Source organism: Idiotropiscis lumnitzeri, chromosome 11 (assembly GCF_059441095.1).
Source record: "Idiotropiscis lumnitzeri isolate Australia: NSW breed Sydney's pygmy pipehorse chromosome 11, RoL_Ilum_1.0, whole genome shotgun sequence".
NCBI classification, from domain to species: domain Eukaryota; kingdom Metazoa; phylum Chordata; class Actinopteri; order Syngnathiformes; family Syngnathidae; genus Idiotropiscis; species Idiotropiscis lumnitzeri.
The window spans coordinates 9632126-9652041 of NC_142401.1; the positions used below are offsets into that span (position 1 = coordinate 9632126).

The 19916-nt window shown below is 42.2% G+C and overlaps 1 protein-coding gene across 4 annotated transcripts in view; it reads left to right on the top strand.

Moving 5' to 3' along the window:
• The window catches only part of kcnab2a (potassium voltage-gated channel subfamily A regulatory beta subunit 2a), a 64467-nt gene that overhangs the window by 10237 nt on the left and 34314 nt on the right, over nucleotides 1-19916 (top strand). For 2 of the 4 annotated variants that reach the window (XM_088309152.1, XM_088309153.1), the window contains exons 2-3: nucleotides 9737-9904; nucleotides 10853-10894. In XM_088309152.1, coding sequence (XP_088165278.1) covers nucleotides 9828-9904; nucleotides 10853-10894 — 119 coding nt within the window. In that variant the 5' untranslated portion in view covers nucleotides 9737-9827. Of the gene's footprint in view, nucleotides 1-9736; nucleotides 9905-10852; nucleotides 10895-14190; nucleotides 14562-19916 lie in introns of those variants that run through there. The other 2 variants (XM_088309155.1, XM_088309150.1) reach the window with 2 other exon arrangements.

Consider the following 19916-nt stretch of genomic DNA (forward strand, 5'->3'; position numbering starts at 1 on the left):
CTCTTATGTGAAATGTCTAAAAATAAGGCCAGAGTCAATTGCAAGCTGTTAGCGACCTTATCCGAAGTTCCCTCAGATCGTGGAGTGACGAGCGTAACTGAAACATCCACCGAGGTTTAATGCTCGAGCGGCGGAATCAGTGGGGTGAGAGGCTGACACTGAGTGGCCACTGGCATCTTTTGACATTTTCACTCATCTCGACGCTCCGCTAATGTAGGTCCTGACACTCTTTATGGCTTTGGTCGGCCGGATGCTAGAGTGGGGGTGTTTTCCTAAACTGAGCTCAGTAATCATTCTGCTGTTGAGATTTAGTGGCCTGTTTAGCTTCATTAGCCTGGTTTTTAGTTCCCATGCGGCATCACCGTCTCACACACACGCACACGCACACGCACACACTGGAGCCTGTTTTGTCACACTTTAATTTGACAGGTGGGCTTTCTGCTTTCACATATTTCGCATTTCTTAGTAGTCGTATTACACTTTTCCTGATGAGAAGGAACCCTTAACATTTATAGTTGTAAACTTTACCCGATCAGGTATTTTGGGTTCAGTCTTGCGAACGTCGCCTGCCCAACTTCTGAAAACAGGTGAGCCGTGGTTGGTCGTTACCTGAGCAAGTGGGATTTCATTTTCATTGTGTGTGTATATATATATGCACACAACATATGGAAAGCGCTTTGTTACGGCTCCAGCTGTTGTGAAATGCACGGTATAAATAAAATTGTATTTAATTGAAAATGACAAAATGCCCACCGACCCCTTGAAATTACCGTATTTTCACGACCATAAGGCCTTGTCAATAAGCTGTGTTGCCATGACAGCTCTCATTGGTCTGAGGTGCTGCTACTGACAGCTACCCCTTATTTGCATGGGTGCTGGCATGCGCAAGCTAGCATGCGCGAGCTAGCATGCGCGAGCCCAGCATGCGCATGCGAGCATGCGCCTCGTAGTATTAAATACAGAAATAGCACCCTCAACTGGTGCTGCGCCCTTTGATACAGCACCCCTTTTGGCCGTAAAAATACGGTCATAAAAATGTGTGGATTTTGCTGCTTAATTCATGCTAAAGACAATTATTGACTATTGCAAAAAGTATTTGAACAAGAATAATTGCCAGAATGATTGTGTTAAAGGGAAAGATAAGATAAGGACATCTTATCTTATCTTATCTTTCCCTTTAACACAATCATTCTGGCAATTATTCTTGTTCAAATACTTTATTTTGTCTATTTTGGAGATAAGATAAGATGTCCTTATCTTATCTTTCCCTTTAACACAATCATTCTGGCAATTATTCTTGTTCAAATACTTTTTGCTTTGCATTTGTGTTTAAATTCCCCGTTAAAACGATAATAAAAATATCTAAAGCATGTGGACTGTGCAAATTTTTAGCTATTGGAGGAGGTTCTGGAACGTATCCCGTGCATTCACTGCATAAGCAATTGACTGAGGCAATGTTCACGATTACCACAATGCTCGTAACAGTATTTCATTTCTCCACGTTTTTGCTGTCTGACTCACATTTTATCAAGGTTAAGGTAAAAGCACAGATGGCTTTGGCAATCCATGATATGACCTGGACTCGTTGCCCAGACACTGTGGATCAAAGTAAATGCTGTAGCTACGGTTACCCCAGGGTGGCATAAATCAGTCAACAAACGCGTTAATCTTCAACAATGATTGGCTTTGACACAAACTGTGGGCAGGCCCAAGGCATGTATCTAGACATGAATAAACAGCACGATGTTAACCCTTCATGCCTCAGGAAACCTGGCGCCCGCCATTCTCATGCTCGGCCGCACAGGCACTAAGGGGCTTCTGTCAGTCGTCTGATGTAACGCGGGTCTGTGTGTACAGAAGAAAACGGGATTGTCAGATCTTTTATATAGGTTCTATAGAATGTCAGAATGTAGCCGGGATGCTTCGATTCAAATACTGCCACTCAGTCGTTGTGCAGCGGATGTGGCCATTAAGTTTGTCCTACTTTTGACCGTAGCTTTGGTGTTTTTATCCTCTGCCATGGTGGCGCTGTTTGAGGCTAATATTCCACTTTTATTCAATAGCACGCAAGAAATACATGTTAGTAACCAGCTTCAAGAGACAGGAGATGTCAGTTTATTCAGGCCCGTTGAGTAATACCACATCAAACCTTCTGTCACTCTGTTCCGTATAAACGGCATCTCTGTCAATGCCAACCAAATCACTGTCTGATTAAGGCGAAACGTGTTAGAAAAGAGCAGCTGCACAAGTCTCGTGTAAGTGTGGGAGACTGGCGACCCTGCTAAGTCGAGCGTGAGCGAGTCAAACCACTTCACACACACACGTATGCTGGATGTGTTCAGACGAACGGAAGGAAGCGTGTGCAATTGCGGCTTCTAAACTGGAGGATTTCTTATGGCGTCTGCAAGCGATCCAAAGGCTGGAGCATTGTGATATGAACAGCATGAGTGCGAGTGGACAATGGAACAGTGGGAAAGCTCCTTTATTTTTTTTTTCAGTTTATGATACATTTTCTTGAGCGAGAAACCCAAGGTCAATCAGAATCCATTTAGTCAATCGCTGGAGAAAACATTCCAGACTCACCTACAATAGGTGAATATCACATGCTTCAAACAAATTGGAATTCATCGAAACACACTTAATTCAATAGTACACTAATTTGAACATGTTTGGAAGCATAACATTTATAGCAAATATTGTACATGTTGGCGTTAGATACATGCATGTGCCTTCAAGAGGTGGGGCCAGGTGGCGTGTAAACGTCCCAAAGTCTGCGTGGTCCAGACGAGAGCCGTAAGTAACACAGAATGAAGATGTAGACTTTTATTATCTTTTTGTGTTCGCTGCTGCCTAGTTGCCATCTGCTTGTTAATTGTCAGAGTAGAATTTTGGGTGTGTTCAGTTTTCGACTTTTTATGTGAGTGGCATCCCTTCTAAAAAGGAAGTGTATTGATGGAGTCAAACCTTTGGTGAGTTTTAATGATACCCAGTTTTCCTAAAGTTAGGGATGACCGTGGTTAAAGCTATACATTTTTATGCAAATTGAGCTGCATATTTTTCCCGAAAATTGTGCGAAAATTTCAAAATGTTCGATGTTGGAGCCATTAACACGCAGAGGTTCCATTTTATGCATACCTTTTTACAGTTTAATACACTTCAAGCTTCAAACTAAGCGCAAAGTTTTTCATGCACTTCAAATATCAACGAAAACAAGGACAAATGTGCATTTTTCAAATGGAAAGCTTGTGTGATTCTTAATGGAGTTTGCTGAGCACAACACTCAGGATGCAAACCCATGGATTGAATGTGTAATGCACAGCATGTTTTGTGTGTGTAAATGTGTGTGCGTGAGCGTCGTCCGTCCTTGACAAAATGACCACTTTGAGTGAGCGAAGTAGCCTGGACTGTGTGAGTGAGGAGTGCTATGAGTGAGCTGATGCACAAGATTGTAATTTGCCAGTTTTTATTTGATTGTGTCAGGGCCGAGCCTGGATGCAGTCGTCCAGCGCACAACAAATTGTTGGCTGCAATATTTTGCAAACATGGGGGCCGCAAGTCTCTTAAATGTGAATAATTTTGAGCATGCAACTGTCAAAATGAGTGACTTTGGAGAATCACGCATGTTTTTGGCACTCTTCTCGATATCATTTCAGCCGGCATCAAGAAATGGTTTCTTTCCGCATTTGGTGAAGTTGTGCCACATTTTATTCTCGCAGTAGTCTGTCCAAGTACATGAAAGGTAAATCAACCGCCAAAAATTCTTTGCAATAAACTAGTCTAAACATGGCATTCTGATTATCGCAACTCATATTCCCATAAGCGATAATCAGAATGCCATGTTTAGACTAGTGAAGGCGCACATAGAATATTTTATTGCAAGGAATATTTTTGTGTTCCCCTATAAGTCTTGCGATTGTTTCGGTTTCATTTTATAATGGCTACTTCACAACTGAGTCGCGTTCCTACAGCGGCGGCATGGCCCAAATTTGAACGCAATTCGGAACATGCGGTCGACCAGTGGTCTCCAACCACCGGTCCGCGGGCCACTTTGGCCCGGGCCGCACAGATGAAAATTAAAAAAAAAAAAAAAAACTTCCGGTTTAAGGCACTTCTCATATAGTTACATATAAATATGGCTTCACGTTTATTGTAATATCTACAAAATCCCCCACTTTTTGTCTGGTTGTTCAATTACAATCAAGCATGAACCCTTCCCACCATATGACTGTTTTGTGGCCGTGATTTTTGGTTTGTTATTCGTTGACGGTTGATGCGTCATGGTGATGTGGCAGTTGTTGAGAGTCGAGCTGCAAGAGTGGCGACATTACTACTTCCAAATATGCTTTTCATTCGTTTGACAAAAGCTTATGTTTTTAGGTTACGCTGAAAACAAATAGTTATTCAGTCACTAAAATGCAGCGGACAAAACGTACTCTCAGCGCCTTTATAACACTTTATTTATCTTTAAGGTTTAGTGTTTACAGGGTGGTTTAATGTATTTAACGTACTGGTAGAAGACTATTTGACTTCTGCTTGTATATGACGGTTACAAATGTCAAAATGCCACTTAAAACATCTCCTCTCCGGGTATTAAAGGTTTATGGTGAAGTTTTGAAACAGTCATGCCACGGGTCAACTGGGGGTTACTTTTCTCTGTTATCTGGTCTATGTTTACGACTTTTCTCTTCAATGATGGTTTTATATGCCTGCTGCAGTGCGCTAATGTGCTCTCTTGGCGGACTGCAGTATTTTGTCCTCGCCGCACTGATAGCAATGATGTACAAAGCCATAAAGGCCGGCCTGTTCAATTCCGCTTCAGTCTTCGCCAATGTCCACGTCTTCTTTATAAGTGTGATTTATGCACGTATCGGATGGCGTTTCTGTTGAAGCGCCCGTTTGTTATGCTGCGATAGACTATAACTCTGCACAAGAGCGAAAGAAAGAGAACACACCGAGTGCTGATTCATCTTCCTGCTGTCAGCGATATGAGCATCTTGGGATCGTTCATCTCGTATCGTATCATAACCAGGAAATTGTGCACTCCAATTCATCGCGGTATTTCATTATTATGCACACAAGTTGGCCTTTGCTGTTTTTTTTTTTTTGGAGTGTGTGCCATGTTCAACTGGATTGGCGGATTTAAAAGCATTGGAAAGATAAAACCCATATTCACGTGACATCGACAACGAAACGTATCTCCATTGCAGTCTGCGAGAAGGTCACATTTTCAAGAGGACACTGCAGCATCTGCATGCGCGCTTTGCTTTTTTTTTTTTTTTTTTTTTTGCTGCATCAGAGCAATGGGAAAAAGATCTGGCCTTTATACAGAACCCATCTGGCCTTTGTCTCTGTGTTCGCTATATCACTTTGGAGGTGGTCGCTAAGTTGTGACAGGCAAGACAATACTCGTGTTCAATTCCGGGACTTGAGTTTGAAGACCAGACTTGCATATCCATTTTCGATTTGCCGTCTCGGAATGGATTTGTTTAATCGTCCGCCATTTGTAACCTTAACATATCCAATGCCTGTTTGTCAATGACCCACTGTAGGTGCGTTTCAAGTAGGAAGGCGGGATTTGTACTTTGTTGTGTTTTCCCTCTGTTGCAAGCAGCACTAATTCCGAAAGCAATGGCACAAAACAAAAAACTGAGGTTTGACTTTGATCCTAAAAACAAATATCCCGCATCCTGACGTTGAGAAAAGGCCGCTGCCGTTGCCCGACTGAACTCCCATGGAGGATATCCCTGGCAAATATTCGTCTGTTCTTCTGCAGCCATCTGCTCGGATGGCTGTGTGTTTACCGCTGCTGCCAACATACTACACAACTCCGTATGGTGCTTTCCAGGCCAGCGCTGCCTGCCTGCTTGCCTCGCTCACGTAAGCCCCGTCTCAAGAGGGAACTCACTCGGCCGGGGTGTGGGTGGATTTAGGGATGGGAAGCATGTGAGGAGCAACCTTTTGTCACTCAATTTTGCATTTTGTTTTGAAGAGACGAGGATGTTTGAGATGATTGTGTTCTGCTTGCCAACCGCTCATTATTTATTATTGTGCTCGTCCTTTGCAGTCGTGTAACGCTGCACTCCAACCATACTGAGTGTTGCTAATATTTTGCTGTGAAATGAGTAATCAATTGTCCACATACGCTAGCCCTCTCTTTCTCTGTGCGGAAATAGTTAACCATTACCAAAATTCCGCATCTACAGTTTTGAGAGCAAAGCTTTCGGGCTTCAGGCCTTCATCTGATCATCAGCATGACTGTATTAAAGGCACACACACAAAGGTGCAGTGCCGGTGTGGGTGTGTTACTACTTCCTTTGCTTGTCGCTGGGAGAAGATGCTTACGATCAGTCATAACTCTGATCCTGCAGTAATCCCTCGTTTACCGCGGTTTATGGAGACCGGAAGCCCCTGCAAGAGGGGGAAAACAGTGAAGGACAGGTTGAATATTTTTGTTATTATTTTTCATTTCGGGGTGATGTACGCCTCCCAACCTTCTAAATACTTGTTACACAACAAATTTAAAATAAAAAATTCAAAATGAAGAATAAATACCAAGCTGTTGGCTGTGATCTACAAGCAAGGCAGCGGATGATTACGACGGAAAATTGGCTAATTATCTTAAAGATGAATTTTTATCCTGAAATTGACTTACCTTAACAAGAATCATCGCCAAAGGAACAATCCTGGTGGATTAATGCCCCTTTTAAACCCTTTGCTGCTGCTTCTTCTTCTCTCTTCCCTCTTCTTTTAAACCCACAAAGAAGAAGCACATTCACCCCAAATTATCATGGCTTAACTTTCGCTTTGCCGAATAACATCAACAAGGACCTTTGCATGAAATGCAAAGCATGATTCTAGTTAAGGTAAGCTGTTTTAAGTCAAACTTCATCAAACATGAAAAATTTGCGCTCTTATTGGTCGATCTCCTGGCCGGGAAACAATCACGTGCCTTGTATGAGTGCCCATAGGTGTGTGTGCAAACCTTTTTTTTTTTTCTGATGAACACTTTATATTTTGGGAAAAGCCGCAGAGTGGCGAGGGAACACTTTACTGCCAATGGTTGAAAATGGCAAATACGATTTTCAAATCTGGGTTAGGATTTCAAAGAAGGGTTAGATTTCCAAATTAGAGTTTAAAGACGAGGATTTCAAACAAGAGTTTTAAGCCTTTTCATATGGCTCGGCAAAGGCTTACTGTGTGTATAATATATTTATGTACAACGTTATACAGTGATATTGTATTTTTGGGCATGTCAACATACTTATTAGTCAGGTCTTTTAACTTTAATTATAGGTCGTTAGATGGTTTGATAAATGCATTACTATAATCCTGCATTTGGACTCCAATACCATCTCCTGTCATCATATATATTTTTTTGTATTAGGTGTCTTTGTCAGGCCGCAGCTTTCAATTTAAGAAAGTGCACCCTGGCCCATTAGTGCAGTACATCTGAGCCTTCCAACTTGGGCCGGGATGAGTGCGTATTGTACCGCAGTGCTGCAGTCCCAGCAGAAGTAGCAGCTTCCTGTCCAGCTCTGCAGCTCACTCCGAGCGTGTGTGGTGCAATGCTGGACAACGCGCCATAGTCACAAGCTTTGGGCACCACGGCAATGAATGAAAACACTTGAGAAGATTCTAAATAAACCCCCACCCCTTACTAATTGAAACAACCCAATAGTTTTTCCTTACAAAAATAAATTTTAGCTTAATGCCAACAAACAACGTAAAATAAATATAATTTGTGTTGTGATGACACTTTAATGAATGAATGCAGATTCATAATAGAACAATATTTACAGATTTGTCTTTATCTTTATTCAGTTGTGACGATTAATGGATGGACATTGAAGTCGCCATAGAAATTAAATGTTTGGGTCATATGTGTGACAACAAACAAGCACAAGCTTACTGTTTTTGATATTTGCCGAATAGTTTCTGCCAAAATTGTAAGAAAAAACCCCCCAACTTTTCAACAAAGTGAAAGGCCCCTTCTGCCAGAGAGCCTGCTTTGATTTCTGCCAACACAACCCACTCCAACTCCTGATGCCTCCACACTGACAGATGACTTTGTAGTAAATCTGCTTGGGGGTCTTTTATACATCAGGGTCACGCCATTATCATCGCCGCCGTCATCACCTGATAGCTGGGCTGGCCGCCGTCTCTTTTGTGCCCTGATTGAAATGAATGAGAAGGGAACGTTAAACGAGTCCTTGGGAACTTGGGAATGACATATTTGCAGCTCAGGGGAGAAATTGATGGGAGTGGAAAGTCACCTTTCGTGTTATGGTTAGGGTTAAGGTATGAGCTCAGTCAACGGTGAAATGAGGTTGCATAAGATGATCGTCCCGCAGCTTTGTCGGGGTGACAGATGCCCCTTTGTTTTGTCCTCTGTGGTTAGCATATAGAAAGGTGACGTGTCCTTGATTGTGGTGTGTAGTGTACCAGTTAAACTTCCAAAGTCCAAAATAATCCTTGTGACCTGAGAAATTGTGTTCTTTGCTCTTTCCCGTCCAGAAATCTTTAGATGTGTACAGTCATGGAAGCACAAACGAAGTGTTGTAACTATCCTATTACTACGAGAAGTGACTCAATGACTCAAATATCATATGCCTGTTTATCTGTCTACATGTGTTGCTGAACCATTTGTATTCAAATATCAGTTGACTCTAAAACCGTGACTATTGATGCTAACGTTAGCATGTCAGTGGTGTTTTGCATTGTTAGCATCAAGCTAAGCAGACTAAACAAAGTTGTGGTAGTTTTAAATACGCAACTTTAAATTCCCTTTTTATTTTTAGTTTGACAGTAAACTTCAACTGGGGTTAGCATTAAACAGCTTGAACCCTCTCTTTGATGAATTGTTCACTATTTGCCAAACTGTTTGCTTAAACCAACAGGTAACACGTTAACTTCCTCCTTCTCATAGAAGACGATGGAAAAAAGCTAGACTTATGTGATGCTTGCTACAATGAGGTGTGCTGACATGTGTTCAGACAGTCCAAAATGTTTACCACGTTAAAGACGAGTTTTGAGGTGTTGTGGCGTTGATGTTTGAGTACATTACCTAAGCCAATGCCACCTAAGCAGCCAGACACGTCACCCCTCGTGAAGCCGCCCTCTCAGCTGCACTGACCTGCTTCCAGGGCACACACTTTGAATTATTTATAGAATCGTATCGCCCAAAAGCAGTGGATTTGCTGTAGATCTCTCTCACGCACATTGCAACCATAATGTAACAGAAATTAATAAATAAATGTATGCAATTCCTTGTTGTTGCTTCACAGCTCTGTTTTATTTTTCATTTAGTTTTTTTATTTTTGATGTGATTAGTAGATTTTTTTCTAGTTGAGATGCTTTAAGCCTGCGTAAATATTCATGGCATGTATGAGTGGGCTTTTTAATCCAGGTACTTTGCCTCATACTAGTAATACACAAATCTGATGTTTGGCAGGTCGACTCGGAGCTGCAGTGTGAGGAGAGGCCTCCATCTAGTGGCAGAAATGTTTATGAGCATTTCTTATTGTTAGAAAAATGACTAACTGATTTTAATTGTTTTTATGCGACTAATACCAATACTACCATACTTCACATTCTGCACTCTTCTCCAAACCAACTTTGATTTTAGCCAAGCTTGGACTGACACATCAACCATTGTGGTGTCTTTGTCTAAAAACACATTTCAAATTGATTTGAGGTGGAAGCTCTGACCTTATCCCTCATGTCCTTTCCCTGGCAGAGGCCCACTTTGGCGCTAGACTGTCTCTCGTGGTTGCGGTGAAAGAACAGCACCCTTGGCAGGCTGGCAGCGCCCCCTTCCTCCTGCCTCCATGTATCCTGAATCGACAACAGACTCCCCTGCTCGACTCTCCCTTCGACAGACGGGTTCGCCTGGAATGATCTACAGGTGAGTCCGGGATGACACGGCAAAAAAGGATGGTGCAACTGAAATTGAAGGCGATGCTGTGGCCTTAACAGTTTTAGCTGTAAATGTTGAGTGCATTTTAAAAACTAAAGATTATGCAGGGTTGCACTAATACTATGTAACTATCTATAAATAGTCAAAGAAATAGTAATAATAACTCAGGATAGTATCTGAGAGGGATCTAACAATCAGGCCTTTTCTGGCTTTGATCATAAAAGAGGGGGAACAAAATGCTGAAATAAGCCATGTTTTCAGTCGCTGACAGTTTGTGTGTACCCTGCTTAACAGACAACGAAGTTTGCAGTGTAGCGTGATGGCTATGCTTGGTTCCTTCTCCCCCATCATGATGATATAATAATTCAAATTTGACATATTTGATGCAGTTGCTGTTCCATATGCTGGGCGCGAATCCATGACATCATGGAATGCGATTCAACTGTCAGGAGTGCTTTTTCAATTAAAAGTAAAACACGGCAAATGTCTTGTGATGCACATTGCTTAAACATTGTTTTGTCGTTGATTATGGCTGAGTGTCACATCAATGCACTTGGTCTGCTTAGGAATCCACTAACACAGTTGGCATGTTCGTGTTGCGCGTGTGCTGTGGACTGGACTTTGTCCAGCTTCACTTGCACTTTGTTATTTGGACAGCAGGTGGCGCCATTGTTTGGAGACTGGAGCGTGTGGAAATTGGAAGTCTGGTATGTCCCTATTAAGGGGATAATTCGTCATGTTATGATGACCAATTTAGATTTTTGTTAGTTGTGTAACTTCTTTAGTATTCTGCATTTCCGCTTTGAGCAAGTATTCATGTTCTGTCCCTGCGGTCTTCACTCTCAGGCTGACATTGCCACCATTACTAACCTCTTCCCTTCCATGCTTACATTAACCAGCACCCTGACTTCTGCTCTTGTCTCCTGATGCCTTCAGTGCTCGCTATGGAAGTCCAAAACGACAGCTGCAGTTCTACAGGTATTTGTCTTTCTCTGTATCAATCCTTCACCCCAACTATTTCACACACAGTTACATTCCTGAGGCAAAGTTGCGTTCCTTTATGATGTACTTTTTGGGCTAGCAATGCATAGATCCAATAGGGGTGACCTTGGATTCAGTTGAAAGTTCTCCCTCAAAACATTTTTTAAATGGCAATAATTGCATCATGGTTATGAGCGAGCAAATGTTAGTGTTTTTTTTTTTTGGCTGTATATCTTGAAGGACAAAAAGTGTCATTTATTTGCAAAATTTTACAAGTGTCAAAAACAAGTTAACCCCAGTAAAATCAGCGAAACATTTTCTTAACTAATATGAACAAGTGTACTTCACAGTGTATATTCGCGTTTCGGCATTTGAGAATCCGCATACGCAAATTTTCTTGGGACCGACTATATCCTCCACTTCTTGCTGAAAATCTCTTCTGTTTGCTGTTTTTATCCTCATGCTGGAGAAATATAATGTTGTTTTGGCGCCATATGGTGGCTTTTAATTAAATAGAATTATTACGTTTGACCATTTAGCCATCTTCATGTGTCACTGTACTGTCGTATCTGTGCCTCTCTGTAACCAATTGCGTGTGACTTTAAAAGTCGTGGCCTGGCCTGGTGAGGGATGCGGGCATCAATGAATGAGAGCGTAAATTTGTCCGGCTGTTGATTGGCTGAACCGTCCTTCTGCGTATTCAATGAGTCTGGGTTAGTTGTGGCAATCGGCAAGTCGTGTGTGAATATGTGCTTTTGTTTATTTTATTGCCTTTGCCCAATAAAGCAGTTGAAAGTGCACCGGGAGCTGTGTCTGGAGGGGTTATAATTTAGTCCTGGTTTGCTGTATTTAATTATCTAAGAGTTTATTTTACCGAGGCTGTGCAGTTGTGTAATTTCAACATTGCGCTTTGATGAGAATGGTGATGGTGAAATGAAAGTTACCCGCGATGTAGCAAGGGACGACTGGACATGTCTTTTCAGCCTCATCCTGCCGATCTGAGTGCTAAAAAGCACAAACTACGTCAATGTGTTTGTAATGACCTCATAATGAGTGCTAGCCTGGCGCCTTGCACTTTTCTGTCCTTTTTATTAAATTTTTTTTTAAGTGCAAAATTGTCTGACTCGCTGCTCCCCCTTCCTCTACATGAAGCCGATCGATACAGCCTCGTTCTCTCCGTTGCTCGGACGAGCCTGGCGGACTAATGTTGACTTAATCGGATAACGTAGTGTTTGTGTTGTGCTTACGGCATCATAATTAATGTCCCGTGCCTTACATTAACTTTAACCTCAACGATATTCAGGATGAGGAAGACGCACCAGTCAGTCCGTATGAGGAGGGGGGGAGCTCTGCCTTGGAGAAAGAAATGCACAGTTTGCCGGTACTTATGCTGTTATGTCTTTCATCCAGTTGTTTCATTTCCAATATGCCACATTTGTACCTTGACATTTTATTATTTGGCCGTCGTCAGTTTTAAAGCAGTTTTGCAGGGACGTGATTCCTGACGTGAAACAGAAGGTTGCTGACCTTTGATCTGTGATGGAACTTCTTTGGTGAGATTTGCAAAAATAAAAAGTGATCTGAAACTGCGACCTCTGAACTGTGAGGCGCATGTGCTAACCAGTTGTCAACGCACCACTCGAATTGATTATTAAATTGGGGCTCGAACATAGAATTGGAATCCAAAACAAATTGTTTCTGACCTTGACCTGAAATATATCCATTTATATTCACCAGTGTGGCTTTCACGCGTTTCGGTCGTGATTTGTGGTTTGACAGTCTCCAGCGACACGTCCTCATGCAAGCGTGGCGGCGGTTGCTCAGCATTTGTGTTTGTCCGTTTTCAACATGCGCTCAAGCTTGCGTAGCTGATTATTGCGCTGCTCTAAGTAGTCTTTCCTGTGCAACAACAATCAGAGGGCTTTTAGCGCAAAAAGCTTTGGTGAATAATTCAGTGCTGATATTATTTGCTGAGGCTCGCAGAAACAGGACAGAGCCTCTAAACGCCGTAAATGGATTTCTTCCACGAGAGCTCCCCGGGAGTGGATGAGACGAGGTGTTGCTCGCGGTGGTAGATGGTGGTCCGAGTGGTGAGGAGAGGAAAAGGGATGCGCACCCTTACTCACTAATTGGTTTAGACGTTTCCAAGTAAGACACTCCCAGTTTGGGTGGACCCGCTTGGTCGGTCTGCAGTGCAGTGTGGCTTTATAAGATCAGACTCGCACCATCCGACCTTGCTCATGAGCCGACCCCAAAGAAACCGGGTGAGTTTGTGGAAAAGATCTTTGCGCCAGAGGCCAACATTTGTTAGCATGTGCAAAGGATGAACTTTTCCGTGCGGAGCGTGCATGCTGCCTCATTTTCAAGTCCACTTTGTAAGTTTGTTCAAATGGAGAGAACTTGAATTGTTCCATCACATGTGAGTGGTGTCTTAATGTTGAAGTCACATTATAGCGCCTTCGAACAGAATGGACATTTTCGGCACTTAGACACTTTTAATGTGATGATTCCATGTTAAGTTGCACATGTATGTGTGTAACATCAAAAAAAAAAAAAAAATGTACGTCTTTGCTGCACTTAACCTCACTGGCAAATGCTACACGATTATTTTTCTTGATAGCTTACTCGATAATGTTCTTCCAAATTTTGATCTTGAGTGTGGTATGTGAAAGACTAAATGATTGGCAGTGGTTTGTTTGTACAACCGAAAGTATGTTCATTAAAATTCCAGCAGAGGTGCGTACATGCTGTTCTCACGCATTATTGGCGTAATCAACTCAGTGCTGCCCTCTGTTGATAGATGGAAAGCAGCGATTCTCCTTGAGAATTATAGAGGGATGGTTATTGAATAAGAGATTCAGAGATGTTAAAACAAAGTTTCTATTGGCCAGTGTCTTGTTTGGTTAAAAACCCAAAGAATTATTTTGGGTCCTGCTGCTGTTTTTGTATTCAAATCAAATGGCGGTTTTCCCTTTTGTCGTCCACTCCGAGTTGGATTGTGTTCATGTTTTCGCTTGTTGCATGTCTGGATGTCTTAAATGGCATGTGTCCTGTTTCTTGAGCACTTGAATGCTGCCTATCAGTGTCACCCTGCCCGTGGCGCACCTGTCGGGGGAGGGAGAGGCGGGTGCGGGTGGTTGTAGGCCGTGTTGATTACAGGATGCATGGTCATTGTGCAGCCCAGAACACGAGAGCACCTTTTTAATTGGAGCAAGTGCTATTTAAGGGAGGTGGACCCTTCGCTCCGTCTTCATAATTTGTCAAGGAGGCAAAAGAGGAGGGGTGGGGTTGGCATGTTTGCGGGAGGCTATGCCGGTAGCCCCCAGGGGGTTCCCAGCACGCTCAAGTCCGGTCACTGTCCTGCTGAAAACCTGCAGATCCCCAAACCGTCAGCGCCGAGCAGCGGCGTTCGCAAGAGCAACAGCAGCAGCAGTGGAAAGATGCTGTCCATGACGTACAGTGAGAGCATCCGGAGCGGGATCAACCGCTACCACTCGGACCAGGGGCTCAACCAGCCGCCGAGCAGGCCCACCGACCAGGGTGAGCTGCAGCGGCTGCGCGAACAGAGGATCGCCGCTCAAGTGAAGAACATGGAAGACTTCTTGAAGATGAACGGCTTGGCTCTGGAAGAGTGCGTGTCATATCAGACAGGCATGAAGTACAGGTAAGAAAGCAGCATTCAGGACCGGCAAAGTACGAATATGCTTGGAGGAGGCCAGATGTGTGAGGTTTGGCGACACATCGTGTGAGGATTTGGTTTAAAATACGACTTCAATTTTCCTCCTTTTTCTGGGTTTTCTGTTCTGGGCTTACGGTTTCATTTCGTATGTGGGCAGCTGCATATTTGCCGAACTGACTACTGGTACGTACGTATGGAGAAGTTTTGCGGCCCATAAAAGGGTGGTGACGTTTTTTAATCTTTTGTATCAAGGGTGGAATGTTTCAGGATTTATACCGGATGGATGAACAGCTTCCGCCAAAAAAGTGATAGTTATTGAGATTGTCGTGAAGATCTCGTTGCTGGTATTTTGAGTGGAACGCCTCACGTCCCCACTGGTACAGTCCAATTCAAATGTCATGGTAGGATCTGATGGAGTTTAGTCTCGTCCTAAAGCTTCAGCGCCAGCAAGATCGCCTCGAGGTGTACTTGAAGCTGTGCCTTTACAATGTCCCAGTACAACTTTTGTCTGGAACACCACATGAATAACTCCCTTCTATTTTCTTCATGCTGTTTTGAGAGTACAACTTTGTCAAACTCATTTGTTGTTCACACTGAAATCACTCTGCCACCATCTGTCCTATTCGATTTGCCGAGACGTCATGACATTGCGCTGCCACTCCAACTGAACACGCCACACCGCGAGCCACTGCGCAGTGACAGTTACATATTGAGCAGTTTTTAACTTTCATGTATTCTGGCCATCAGTGCGTGCTCAAAACAATCACTCTGCACGCTGTGGCCTTCTTTTATACATAATTAGATCAGTGCCTCAAAAAATCGCACAATTTCCACTTTTTCTGGACTGTATGGAAAATGCCTCCACCAAATGTATAAACTTCTTCGGTTAATGGAAAGTAAAGCATTATTCGGCACCCACAAAGAAATGGCAGAACAAAATGCAGTTGAGTCGCTGCAGAGGGCTAAGGTCATGTCTTACCATTAGCTGGTTGCCTTACAGTTATTTTGCATTTTGCGAAACATGTCAGGCATGGCGGCTGCTGCTGCCGCTGCTGCCGCTGCTGTTGTTGTTGACAGAGATCAGTGACCTGAGTGTATACGCGCTTTTCGGTCTTGAGTGGTCCTTGAGGCTTGTATGTCACAGACGCTGGATCATCTTTCACGTTTTTAATACGACGGATATACCGTATCAGTATGTTCCTGGCAATATAAATCATTTATTCTACTACTACTACTCTTCTCTCATATACTTCCTTCCATCATTTATTTATCAAGACAAACGGTACACTCACCAGTCCCAACATGAAGAACAACATTCCATGAGATCTTTTCAGAATAGTTTTTTTTTGTGGCCCAACAACAAGCAATGGGCAGTCAAATCATTGTCACTTTCCAGTCTGTAGTTTTACACGCTCGTACGGATACACATGCACACAGTTTTAAGGCCAAACCAATTAATTGGTCAGCTGATTAAGTGAGATGATTATGGCCATTTACAGCAGTTGGACACAAATGACGCTGGTCTCATTATTTTTTTGCACATACTGTAAATCTATAGAATCACCTAAATACTGAATGAAAGAAATAAATTCATACGTTAGCAACACATGATGTGCAAGGAATTAATTGACCTACATTTTTACACGCAACCGAAAGCCTGACCTGGATCTCACTATTTTACATACAATCTTGTTTAAAAACTAATAATAAAATATAAATATAGTACAACTTAAATGTCCTAAAGGATTAATGTTCTTAAAACATTGATTAAGTGTCTTGCACCACACTATGCATTCTGGAAACCAAACATTATTTTTTTTTTCTTTTTTTGAACAAATATATTTACAGTTGGCCACCGCTATTCACAGGGAATAATGACCAGGCCATATGCGGATAGTTGACGTTCACTGAAATTAATTTTGGGGGAAAAAATTCTGCATTTTATCCTTTTGATTTATTGGAGCATTAATCTGTTTATTTTATTTTATTATTATATTTTTTTTTTTGCCCAAATTTGGCATCAGCCTAAAAAAAATCTGTATCTGCTTAGTAGTACTTTTGATTTGAATAAGTCTCCTAGTACTTGACGACAGCACCCATTTCACATCATTTATTTGCATACCAAATACATCCACACACACGTTCAAACCAAGCAAATATCCACATAAATAGCGATGCACTCTATTTCTACACAACAAGCACCAACCCTCTCATAAACATTGCAATATCTACAGCGCTGTTATAAGATGTCACATTTTTCATTACGGCTAAGCAAAACCAGACAGTTTGACTTGCGTGGGCCAGACAGGAAGCAGTGTGTCTCCATGTGAACGACGTATAGTAAATCGGAGAGTGAAGTATGGCTCTTCATAGCTTGCTACTTCCACTAATGGACATGATAATGACCCCCATTTGGTCGCTTATGCACGCATACTACAACTATGTTTTACCATTACCATTTCTCCATATTCAGTCAATTGTTTTTATGGACTCATTATGAAATTGTTTTACTTACTGTGTGCCAGTGGTTTGGCATTTTCTTATACGGTATATGCGGCATATACAAATGCATTAATTATATGTTGACACTAGGGGGCAGAAGATCATGCTACTTACCTGCCTGGATGTCAGACATTTTTGTTTGAAAAAGATGCAGGCAGGTGGACTTGTGATTTGCGCGAATGCCTCACAATTTGGAGTGTGAATGATAGTTTGTCCGCATGTGCCCTTACGGTGTTTCCTATTTCTCTTACCCAAAGTCAGCTAGGATAGGCTCCAGCTTACCCGTGGCTCTAAAGAGGGCAACCCTGCAGAGAATTTCTGACTGAATGAATGAATCATTGGAGGTCCATCTTTAGCAGTGCTCTGCCAGTATCATCTGTAGGCCACTAGAGGGGCCTCGTGTTCCATTCGGGCACTTTGTTTTCACATTGAACTGATTCAGGTCCAGGAAGGAAAATGTCCATGACATCACTATGTGGACATTAGAGTATGTACATGGAGAAACCCCACAGATTTGCCACCATGCCATTCCTATTTGACAAAAGAGCTTAGTGACATGTTTTAACTGCTACAACATACAATAAATGTGAAATAATTAGCATTTGAAAATAAAGTGATTTTTCGGGTAAACACATTTTCTCAGTGTCTTGTTTTAAAGCACCCAAATGTGGTTAGGGATTTATATATGGTAAATATGTGCGAAAAATCAACAGCTGGAAAATTGCTTTTTTTATTGTCCTTTCTTGGTGTGGGTGAAGACGAGTTCCCAGCATTATGTGTTTTTCTTTGCAAACTTTAGTCCCTGGACTTCTCTCCTAATAGCTTGCCTCTTCTCACACACACACCCTCGTTCAACTCATAAAGATGCTTTGAAGAAACTATTTGATTGGCAGATCTGGCTTTGATGTGTTGTCAAGGCCTCAAAATTGCTGGGTCAACATCATTGTTGTTCTTGAAAAAGTATTGCTTTAGTGCCATGGAACTATGTTGAAGTGAGTTGAGGAGCTTTATAGACTAAACTAGTGCTTTGCCGCCATCCTGCGACTTCTGTAAGAAATTAAAATCTTTTTGGGGAGTGAGTCAATTTCTCACGGATGTTCCCGGTTCACAACATGGGCCGGTCCTAATTCCCGGACACATTCTGCAGAGTTGCATTTTATTTTATTTTTTTGGCACTCTCAGCGAAAGTGTAGCACGTGTGTCAGCCTGGGAAACTGTGATTGTTTATCTGCAGGCAATCCCTCTCTTGAGGACTCATTTTATGTATACAGTGGAGCATTGCTGCTTCAATTTTACCTGTTTGTTTGTGTTTTTATTTTTTAAACCCCCCCATGCCTAGCAGTCCCCCCAACTGTGACGTCTTTGCCTCACAAGTGGGAGGTGATGTTTGGGTGTTTGTTAGGCTGTCCGGGTGCCCCTTTAAGCTTTTTCTGTCTCGATTAATCTGACAGCTTGTCAAAATCTTCAAGTCTGAAGGCTTTGTTGGCACAAGAAGTGGGAAGTGCTGCGGATGACTTTTTTGGGGGGAGGGGGCGTCAGTTTTTCTAGTCGTTGTTCATGTGTGACAAATCTATCAGATGAAATTCACATCCTTTTGCAATGCTTAATCCTTTGATTAAAGAGCCATCTTAAATTACAGGTGCAATCTGTCACATTGTCCACACAATGAAGTAGACTTTTAATTGGGAATCGGCGAGAATACTTGTCTCCGGATGAACTGCTAAAGTGTTAATGATGGTCAAAATACAGTAAATGTGATCAGCTACAGCTAAAAAAAAAAGAAAGCATGAAAGGGGATATATCTGCTTTTTTTCACAATTTAAAATCTTTTCCAAGTGACTTAACAAATTATTGGTCAAAATACAGGATAAAGAATTACAGTACACTTAACACCCACTTGTCATGCTCAAGTTGAAATGACTCCGTTTTAGGTGGCGGCTCTGTCTCATACAATTTAGCCACTGCACCCAGGGCTGCCTCATGCCTTGTCCTTAAAGGAAAAAAATGTGTGCTGCTGAACATTCGATTGTATTTTCTCTTATGAGTTCAAAACTTCACTGAGTCGCCAAATTACATTGCGCCAATTATGTGCCGGCTATCGCATATCTACGTCTCAACTCTACCATGTGATTTTTCCCTAGTCTATGATTAAAGCAAGGGAACAAGCATGATGATTGTTTAGTGAAGATGAGAGTGAGTTGAAACTTCTTTTGGTTGGTCATCACTGTCTAATCGAAATGTAGAGCTTTTCCTCCATCTTGTGGCATTCATCAGCATGATAAAACTTTTCTATACGCCTGGTATCCCCAAAAAAATAGCAGGTTGAATCACTCAGAAGTGGAGGCTCCACGGTTTTTGATACACAATATAACTTGTGTGTATGCAGGAACAATGAGGCTTTATTTTGGTGCTTTTTAGGTCCTTCCAGTTCAGCCATTTCGGTGAATACACAATATGTTAAAATGGATTGCCAAAAGGCATGACTTATCTTACATAATTACATTATATAAGCACAGAGGGTTTCCCTGTCCTCTTTTTGCAATTTGCATGTCTCAGCACTCCTGCCCTGTTAGATGTGTCATCGGGGACAGCGGCAAAGACGAAGTGAGCTCTGCTGCACGCTTCTGCAGGGAGATCTCACGTGCTCTCCGGAGAGTAAGGAATTAAGGCATTGAAGCGATGGCTATTCACAGATGTGACTAGTGGGTCACTCTTGCGTTTTATTAGGTGTTCCCAGATTTATTCAAACAAAGATGGGTGTTATTTCATATTTAAGATTTTGTGTCATTCAATTTTATTTTTCTCATTTGCCAAGCCGCTTTGGCAATGGCGATGAGA